Source organism: Cebus imitator, unplaced genomic scaffold, assembly GCF_001604975.1.
Source record: "Cebus imitator isolate Cc_AM_T3 unplaced genomic scaffold, Cebus_imitator-1.0 Scaffold648, whole genome shotgun sequence".
NCBI lineage: Eukaryota > Metazoa > Chordata > Mammalia > Primates > Cebidae > Cebus > Cebus imitator.
In genome coordinates, this window is record NW_016107963.1 from 781,113 (window position 1) to 791,364 (window position 10,252).

General features: G+C 36.4%; 1 protein-coding gene across 11 annotated transcripts in view; it reads right to left on the minus strand.

Annotated features, from left to right (window-relative positions):
* Positions 1 to 10,252, minus strand: part of HDAC8 (histone deacetylase 8) — a 278,811-nt gene that overhangs the window by 265,068 nt on the left and 3,491 nt on the right. For all 11 annotated transcript variants that reach the window (XM_037734637.1, XM_017517808.2, XM_017517803.2 and 8 more), the window contains exons 3-4: positions 9,102 to 9,232; positions 8,187 to 8,328 (exon numbers count right to left, since the gene is read on the minus strand). In XM_037734637.1, the coding sequence (XP_037590565.1) occupies positions 8,187 to 8,328; positions 9,102 to 9,232 (273 nt within the window). The remainder of the gene's footprint in view (positions 1 to 8,186; positions 8,329 to 9,101; positions 9,233 to 10,252) is intronic.

Genomic DNA, 10,252 nt, shown 5'->3' on the forward strand with positions numbered 1-10,252 from the left:
ACACTATTGAGCATTTGGAAAATGGCTATTTTGAAACAAGATGTGCTGTCAGTGTAAAATACAGATAGAAGTTCAAAAACTTAGTTTAAGAAAGTAAAATAGCTCATTATCACTTTAATATTGATTACATATTAAAATTATAACATTTTGAGTTAAATAAAATATATGATTAAAAAAAAGAAAACCAAAATGATATCAAGAACGCACCCAAAACACAACGCAAAAAAAATGGAAAAAACTACAAAACAAACCCAAAAAACCAAGCAAAAACATAGAAACAAAAAAAACAACTACAGAAAGACAAGCAGAGAAAAAAAAAAAGAAAAAAAAATAAAAAAAATATGGAAAAGGAAAGACAAGAAAAAAGCAACAAAACAAAACATCTGAAAAAAAGAAAAAGAAGAAGAAAGAGGAAATACTAAATAGAAAAAGGCAAAAAATACCCACAAAAAAAAAAAAGAAAGAGCAAAAATAGAAAAACAAAAACCATCACCAAAAAAAAAAAAAAAAAAAAAAAAAAAAAAACACAAACACAGCAGAAAAAAAGAAAAGGACAAAACAGAAACAGAAAAAAATAAAACCAAAAAAAACAAAAAAAAAATACAAAAGATAAATGAAACAAAAAGTTGGTTCTTTGAAAAGATAAATAAAATTGATAGACAATTATCATGATGAACCAAGGAAAGAAGAGAGACGATACAAATAAGCTCAATTAGAAATGAAATGGGAGATATTACAACTGATACCATAGAGATACAAAAGATTATTCAAGGCTACTATGAACACTTTTATACGCGTAAACTAGAAGACCTAGAGGAGAAGGATAAATTCCTGGAAATATACAACCCTCCTATATTAAGTCAGGAAGATAAAGAATCTCTGAACAGACCAGTAACAAGCAGTGAGATTGAAATGGTAACAACAACAACAAAAAGCCAACAAAAAAGCACCCAGGACCAGACAAGTTCACAGCTGAACTCTATCAGACATTCAAAGAAGAATTGATACCAATCCTATTGACACTATTCCAAAAGACAGAGAAAGAAGGAATCCTCCCTAAATCATTCTATGAAGCCAGTATCACCCTAATACCAAAACCAGGGAAGGACATAACGAAAAATAAAACTACAGACCAAAATCCCTGATGAACATAGATGCAAAAATCTTCAACAAGATAATAGTGAACCAAATCCAATAGCATATCAAAAGATAATTCACCATGATAAACTGGGTTTGATATTAGAGATGCAGGGATGGTTTAACATACACAAGTCAATAAATATGGCCTACCACATAAACAGAATTAAAAACAAAAATCACATAATCATCTCAATAGATGCAGAAAAAGCATTTGACAAAATTCAGCATCGCTTTATGATTAAAACCTTGAGCAAAATTGGCATAGAAGGGACATACTTTAAGGTAATAAAAGGTAATAATCTTCAACAAACCCACAGCCAACATTATACTGAATGGGGAAAAGCTGAAAGCATTCCCCCTGAGAACTGGAACAAGACAAGGATGCCCACTTTCACCACTTCTATTCAACATAATATTTGAAGTCCTAGCCAGAGCAATCAGATAAGAGAAAGAAATAAAGAATATCTAAATCAGTAAAGAGGAAGTCAAACTGTTGCTGTTTGTGGATTGTATACCTAGAAAACCCTGAAGACTCATCCAAATAGCTCCTAGAACTGGTAAATGAATTCAGCAAAGTTTCAGGATACAAAATTAATGTACAGAAATCAGTAGCTGTGCTATGCACCAATAGCAACCAAGCTGATAATCAAATTAAGAACTCAACCCCTTTCACAAAAGCTGCAGAAAAAATAAAATACTTAAGAATATACCTAACCAAGGACATGACAGACTGCTACAAGGAAAACTACAAAACATTGCTGAAAGAAATCATACACAACACAAACAAATGAAAACATATTCCATATTCATGGATGAGTAGAATAAATATTGTGAAAATGACCATACTCCCAAAAGCAATCTATAAATTCAGTGCAATTCCCATCACCATCATTCTTCACAGAAATAGAAAACACAATCCTAAAATTCATATGGATCCAAAAAAGAGTCCACATAGCCAAAGCTAAGACTACGCAAAAAGAACAAAAGTGGAGGCATTACATTACCCAACTAGAAACCATACGGCCATAGTCACCAAAACAGCATGATACTGGTATAAAAATAGGCACATAGACCAATGGAACAGCATAGAGAACCCAGAAATAAAGTCAAATACTTACAGCCAACTGATCTTTGACAAAGCAAACAAAAACATAAAGTGGGGAAAGGACACCCTATTCAACAAATAGTGCCAGGATAATTGGCAAGCCATATGTAGAAGAATGAAACTGGATCCCCACCTCTCACCATATACAAAAATCAACTCTCATCTTATACAAAAATCAACTCAAGATGGATCAAAGACTTAAATCTAAGACCTGAAACTATAAAAATTCTAGAAGATAACATCGGAAAAACTCTTATAGACATTGGCTTAGGCAAAGACTTCATGACGAAAGACCCAAAAGCAAATACAACAAAAACAAAGATAAATAGATGGAACATAATTAAGCTACAAAGCTTCTGCACAGCAAAAGAAATAATCAGCAGAGTTAACAAAAAACCCACAGAGTGGGAGAAAATCTTCACAATCTATACATCTGACAGAAGACTAATACCCAGAATTTTCAAATAACTCAAATTAGCAAGAAAAAAACAATCCCACCAAAATGTGGGCTAAGGACATGAATAGACAATTCTCAAAAGAAGACATACAAATGGCCAACAAACATATGAACAAATGCTCAACATCACTAATGATCAAGGAAATCCAAATCAAAGCTACAATGTGATACTACCTCATTCTGGCAAGAATGGCAATAATCAAAAAATCAAAAAATAATAGATGTTGTGGTGGATGTAGTTAAGAGGGAACACTTTTACGCTGCTGGTGGGAATGTAAACTAGTACAGTCACTATGAAAAACAGTATGGAGACTCCTTAAAGAACTAAAAGTAGATCTACTGTTTGATCCAGCAATCCCAATACTAGGTATCTACCCAGAGGAAAAGAAGTCATTACATGAAAAAGATACTTGTACATGCATATTTATAGCAGCACAATTTGCAACTGCAAAAATATGGAATCAGCCCAAATGCCCATAAATCAACAAGTGGATAAAGAAAATGTGGCATATATATACCATGGAATACTACATAGCCATAAAAAGGAATGAGATAATTGCATTCACAGCAACCTGGATGGAATTGGAGACTATTATTCTAAGTGAAGTAACTTAGGAATGGAAAACCAAACATCATATGTCCTAACTCATGCGGAAGACAAGCTATGAGGACACAAAGGCATAAGAACAACACATTAAACTTTGGGGACTCGGGGGAAAGGGTGGGGAGTAGAGAGGGATAAAAGACTACATGTTAGGTGTGGGGTACACTGCTTGGGTGATGGGTGCACCAAAATCTCAGAAATCACCACTAAAGAACTTACTCAAGTAACCAAACACCACCTGTTCCCCAAAAACCTATTGAAATAAAAAAATTAAAAATTGTAAAAAATTAAATTAAAAAAAATAAAAAGTATTTGGGGGAAAAATAATTCTGCCACTATATTATTGTTATTCTAAGAGAACCACTGTTGTCATTTGCACCAGTGTTTTTTTCTTCAGATATGTTTTACAAAGCTGTGATTGCAATGTGCATACATTTTTAAGACCTGTTTTTTTATTGACACACATCAAGTATTTATCTGAAGTTCCCTATAATCTTTATAATCATTATTTAAAATAATAGCATAAGGTTGGGCATGGTGGCACACAACTGTAATCCCAGCACTTTGGGAGGGCAAAGTAGGCTGATCCCTTGAGCCCAGGAGTTCAAGACCAGCCTGGGCAACATGGCAAAACCCCATCTCTACAAAAAAAGCCAGGTGTGGTGGTGTGTGTCTGTAGTCCCAGCTACTCAGGAATCTGTGTGGGAGGATTGCTTGAGCTTTGGGGGACGGAGGTTGCAGTGGGCCGAGACTGTGTCACTGCACTCCAGCCTGGGTGACAGAGCAAGACCCTGTCTCATAAGTTAATAAATAAATAAAAACCAAAAGCTTCTGCACAGAAGAAAAAAAAAGTAAAATCATAGCATAATATTCTAGGGAGTGGATTATTCATGCTATGTTAATTTTTTAAATTTTATCAATAACACCAATAAATATCTTCATGAAAATAGTTTGTTTCCCATATTGAAAAAAAAATTTTAGGCCACATTCCCAGAAGTAAGATTACCAGATCAAAGGGCATTAATATATACTGGCTACCAAAATGCTTTCTTCCAAACCACACTCACTAGGAAACTGAGTACCATCTTTTGCAATTATGTTAAATATAGGCTTAAAAAAGAGGCTTACCTAATTTTTTAAATTTGCATTTCTTTGATTAGTGGTGATGAACATTTTCTCATGTTTTCCAATTGTACTTAAACTCCTTTGTAAATTGTCTATTCATGTTCTTTGTTCATATTTCTTCTTATACATTATATTGTAGAAGTGGGTTAGATAATACAAACCTATTATACTTTGTCACATTTATGTCACATAGACTTTTTCAGACTGTGCTTAGATTTTATCTTAAAAGTAGCCAAAAAACCTTTTAAAAGTTATTTTGGTTTTAAAATTTTATACAGTCAGATTTGATCTTTTTCTTTGCGATTTTTAAAAATTACTTTCTAAGCTTAGAAAATTCTTCCCCTTTAGAAGCTTGATAAGTATCCATTCACTCTAGTTTTTTAAACTTGCTTTTTTATATTTAACTCTTCAATCTAGCTGTCATTTATTTTAGTTTATTACAGTAGATGAGAGTATAATGGTAGAAGCTGTCACAATACCATTACTCAACAGACCTTTCAACTCCCATTTACTTGCAATGCATCCTTTGTAATAAATTCTATACAACTGGTCTCTTTGTTGAGGGTAGGTATACTACAACTTATCTGTCTAATTTTATACCAGGGTTTTTATTATTGTAGTTTTGGATGCTTAATATCTAATAGTGTTAGTCCTTCATTACTCTTCTTTTGTAGAATATGCTCTGAAAATCATTCTTTTTTAGCTTTCAAATGCAATATTTGCTGTCTTACTCCTAAGATGCAAATTTCTTGCAGGTAGAATTGGTTTATTTCCTTAGAATAGATTGCCAAGAATATTGTTACTGGGGCAACTGGTATGAATATTTTTTTCCCATTCTTAACACTTCCAAAGTTTTCAAAAGGGATTGTGTCAATTTCATTGTAATCTTTCCACCACCTGGATATTTTGAAATAAAGAATTTTTTTTTTCAAATTTAGTCAGGGAAACAATATATCTTGCTTCAATTTCTGTATCTCTGCTTATTGGTGATGATAAACATACATTTGACATATAGTAGGTGCTTCAATGCTTGTTCAATGAATAAATGGCATGTATGAATCTGTACATATATTTGGGGATGGGAAGTTTAAACAAATATTGTGATTATAATAGGTAAATGCTGGCTAGATATAAGTTTGTAGCCTAAATGGCTGTAGTCCATCTACAGAGAGGTTCTAGATATGCCAAGAACACCATGAAATTCAGACCTAAATTGGGGCAATCTCTAGAGACCCTCTGTAATTTATATTCATTGCAGGAATGTCTGTTTCTATGCAGGATCAGCTGAAAGATGTTTAAAACAGTTAAGGCAACATATATGGGTAGCCCCATGTCTGTGTGCAGCTCAGAAGCAGCCATGCTAGGGTCAAGACAGAGTGTGCTTCCTTTGGCAGCAAAACAGTATTAAGAAGCAGAGTAGTCCACTGGAAAATGACCCAGGCCCTAGCAGGCTTTCTGATGTAAATTTAAATGCATAATAAACTGGATCTGATTCATAGGAATGGGTCTTTTCTATGAAGCCACACTACTTTTCTTCTCAACTTGCTAAGCCCAAGAGGACCTAGAAGTCCTTCATTCAGAGAAGCTCCGTTTTCTCCTTTCACTTTGTAGCCGGAAGGGGAGAGGTTCATTTGTTTCTCCTAGCAATCATTGTCTTTATTTTGAACTTAAAAAAAAAAAAAAAAGCAGGCTGGGCACAGTGGCTCTCATATGTAATGCCAGCACTTTGGGAGGCCAAGATGGAATGACAGTTTGAGGCCAGGAATTTGAGACCAGCCTGGGCAACAAAGCAAGACTCCATCTCTACCAAAAAAAAAAAAAAAATTATCCAAGCATGGTAGCACATGCCTGTAGTCTTAGTTACTTGGAAGGCTGAGGTGGGGAGATCCCTTGAGCCCAGGAGTTCAAGACTGCAGTGAGCTATGATTGTACCACGGCACTCCAGCCTAGGTGACAGAGAGAGACCTTGTCTCTAAAAAACAAAACAAGAAAGAAAGAAAGAGGCTGGGTGTGGTGGCTCATGCCTGTAATGCCAGCACCTTGGAAGGATGAGAAGGGAGGATCCCTTGAGTCCAGGAGTTCAAGATCAGCCTGGGCAACATAGGGAGACCTTGTCTTTATTTCAAAAAAAGAAAGAAAGAAAGAAGAAAGCAAGCAGCCAAGCAAGCAAAAGCTAACAAAAGGCAGCTTGTCTCTGTTTTAAAGACCATGTAAGACTCATTACTAAAACATTGATTTCTTTTGCTCTGTTGCCTAACTAGTAAATTCTAGTAGTAAACCCTTTCAAGGATTTCCTTGGCCCCAAAATCTGTCAATTTGATGGAAAAAAATTTGTGTTACTATCTTAACCTGCATATGCTGAAGTTGTGCTGTATTTTATTCTGAAAAACAAAGTGTTGTTTTCTCTTGACTCAAGAGCATCTAAAAGTATCAAGGTCATGGTTGATTGCATGAACAATTGATTTGTGAATAATGCATTGGCAGTTAACTACCACAGTGGCTTCATTCATCTCAGACAGAAGATTGATAAATTCAGAGTTTAAAAAAATCCTTCTTCCTCAGTGAAGATTAAGTACTACAGAAATATCAAAGTACCAAATGCTGAAGAAGGCCCAGAAATCCTTCTCAGACAGACTACTACAGTTAGACACATTAACATAAAACTCCAGAAGGTGGCTGGACATGGTGAGTCACACCTGTGATCCCAGCATTTTGGGAGTAGAGGCAGGTGGATCACTTCAGGTCAGGAGTTCAAGACCAGCCTGGCCAACATGGTGAAACCCCATCTCTACAAAAATACAAAAATTAGTTGGGCATGATGGCAGGTACCTGTAATACCAGCTACTCAGGAGGCTGAGGTGGTAGAATCACTTGAACCCAGGAGACAGAGGTTGCAGTGAGCTGAGATCAAGCTGCTGCACTCCAGCCTGAGCGACAGAGTGAGACCCCATCTCAAAAAACAAACAAACAAACACTCCAAAAGGACTTCTCCTGTAACTCCAAGAAGTACCTAGGAAGAGCCTTTTCACAAGCCTTTTGTCTTTGAGAGACATCTAACTGGGTTGCTACTTTCTTTACAGATGGCAGCATGAGCCCCCTTCTTGATTCTTCAGCCTTTTGTTTTAAACCTATTCTCATCAATTTCCCACCTTTTCAAAAATCTGTTTGCCATTTCTTTTAAGAACTAGCTCTAAAATTCACTTCTGCCAAGACTTCCATGATTAATTTCTTTCTACTGATAAGTCTCTTCAGCTCATACATATATTCCATTGGTACCATAACTAATGTTGTTTTCTAATTATTCTAATTTTGTTAATGTTTCTAGACTGTGAATGTTTCTAGTCTAAACATTCTAATTATTCTAATTTTGTTAATGTTTCTAGTCCCTTAAAGATGGGAATTTTTAGAAAGCTGAAAAGGAATTTAGAGACTGTCTAGTTGTATCCTTTGTCCTGTTCGTGTTACCAATGAAGAAACTGAGGCCTAGGGAGGATAATCTGTCCAAGTCAGTTAGCCAAGTTAACAGAAAAACTAGGTGTAGAGCCCAGGTGTCCTGACTTTCAACAGTGTACCTCCCACATATATATATTAGGTCATGTTTTTTCTGTTTCACTTGCATTTCTTCAGAATGCCTTGTAAACTGCCACATACACAAATGTCCCTCTATAAATGACAATACAGTAAGCATAAGAATTTACATAGTTGAGAAACTGACTAAAGGAAAGAGTCAGAAAACAGAAAGGTCATTTTCTTACTTCTTTGCATGATGCCACCCTCCAGACCAGTTAATCGCTATTTTGGACATTCCATCAATCAGGCACTGGGCAGCTGTGATTGTAGCTCCTCCTACAGCTGCTGCATAGTCAAATATCCCTTCAGTGGCTGGGCAGTCATAACCTTAAGGCAAAAATCAGAAGAGCTGGTTAAAAATCTGATGAACTGGGAAAAGAAGAGGAATAGGTTGAGGTGTGACAACATAACCTACTAAAAAGCCACTGTGCTAATATCAGCTCCAACTGATAGAAACAACTCCAATGTTTGGGATATAATTTTTTAAAAGGTTAGAGCTAGAAAGGATAAACCTTCATGATTAACTAGTCATGGGCTACAGATAGAGAAACCACGCCTGAGAGGTGATATGTTTTGTCAGTGGTCACACAGAGCCAGGCCTGGGATCCAGCTCTCTTGACCCCCAGTTCAGTGTTCCTCTGCTAAACCATGCTGTTTTTCTAGACTATCCTGCTGGTCACTTACAGTTTAAAAAAATGCAGCTGTTTGATGAGGGGTGAGATAGAAAACTCAGCCAGAACATAAATCTGTACTCCATTAAGATACAAGGTCACGGGACAGCTAAATCAGCCAATATATAGCCAGACCAGATCTGAGCACTGCCAGTAGGGCCTAAGCAACTGAAAGGTTTTCTTTCATCCGACCCATCATTTGGTTTTGCTCAACTCATATGGTTTGCTTTTTTAGTGAGTTATATGTGGCTAAACCCAAAGATTAAGATCGACAGTTAACACATGATTTCTTTTTCCTTTTTTTAAATGTTTTGATATGGGTAAGACTCAAAACACATGATTTCTTAATTAAAAATATAAAAAACCATCATACAAGTTATAGAAAAATTAAGTTGTCCATCTCCCATCAATGCCTAGTAATAACTTTACCTAGCCCATATTCTATGGAGTCCGGATGATCATCATCGCCCTCTTGGCTGACCTTCTGGAGATGCTGCAGATAAGCATCAGTGTGGAAGGTGGCCATCTCCTCCATGGAGGCCACTTTGGGCTTAACTACCCTAACAATGACAGAGAGAACAAAGAGGTGAGTGAGTCAGCCCCAGTATATGCCAGAAGTTAGAAACAGAAGCCAGAAGTCTGAGCAGAAAATGCAAGTCTCAACTTCTGTTTCCAATAGGCTGGAGCAACAAACACATTCTGTTCTTCCACTGCACTGTGCAGTCTTCACTACCTCACTTCTACGGTAATGACTCTGTTAATAAGGGGCAAGAGGATAGATTTTCCCTTGAGTTTATAGGTAGGTAAACAAAAGTAATTATATTCAAATAATTATATTCAAGTTAAATAATCAGGTATCAGACGGACTTTGTGAGTTACAACTTTCAGGACAAACTAGTAGGCAGGGAAATTTTCATTTGAATCAGTTGCTAATTGGGTTATATCATCCTTTCAACTATATCTTTATTTTAATAGGCAGCTATGTTATTCATTTTGAATTTGTAGGTAGAGAATTGAGTTCCTGTCCTAACTCTGTACTTACTAGCTCTATAACCTCAGGTAAGTTGACTGTTCTGTAGTTGAGTTTTTTCATTTGTAAAATGGGGAACTTTATGGAACTTATGTGAAGATAAAAGTATAGCATATACAAAAGTGCTTTGTGGATAACTATCATTACTATTAACGGATAAAAAATGGGCAACACAAAATGTAGAAAGTTTCTACACTTGGTCCCTCCTATCTGCCTCTGAGAGTGAGGAGAGAAGGGGCAAAATGGTTGCAATTGGGCTTCACTCAGAACCTCTCAACCTATTCACCAAAAATGACAATAGAAGCGAGTGAGAGAATAAAGGGAGTTAACCCGAAGCCTTACCACATCTAACCTCTAGCTGCCTATTCCCCATTTCCTCTTCTAGACCCCACAGGTGCCACTACTGTTCTCTAGCCCTTGCACTTAAAGGGCAGTCTGTGGACCAGCAGCATCAGCATCCCCTGGGTGCTTGTTAGAAATGCAGAACTTCGGCCGGGCGAGGTGACTCAAGCCTGTAATCCCAGCACTTTGGGAGGCCGAGGCGGGTGGA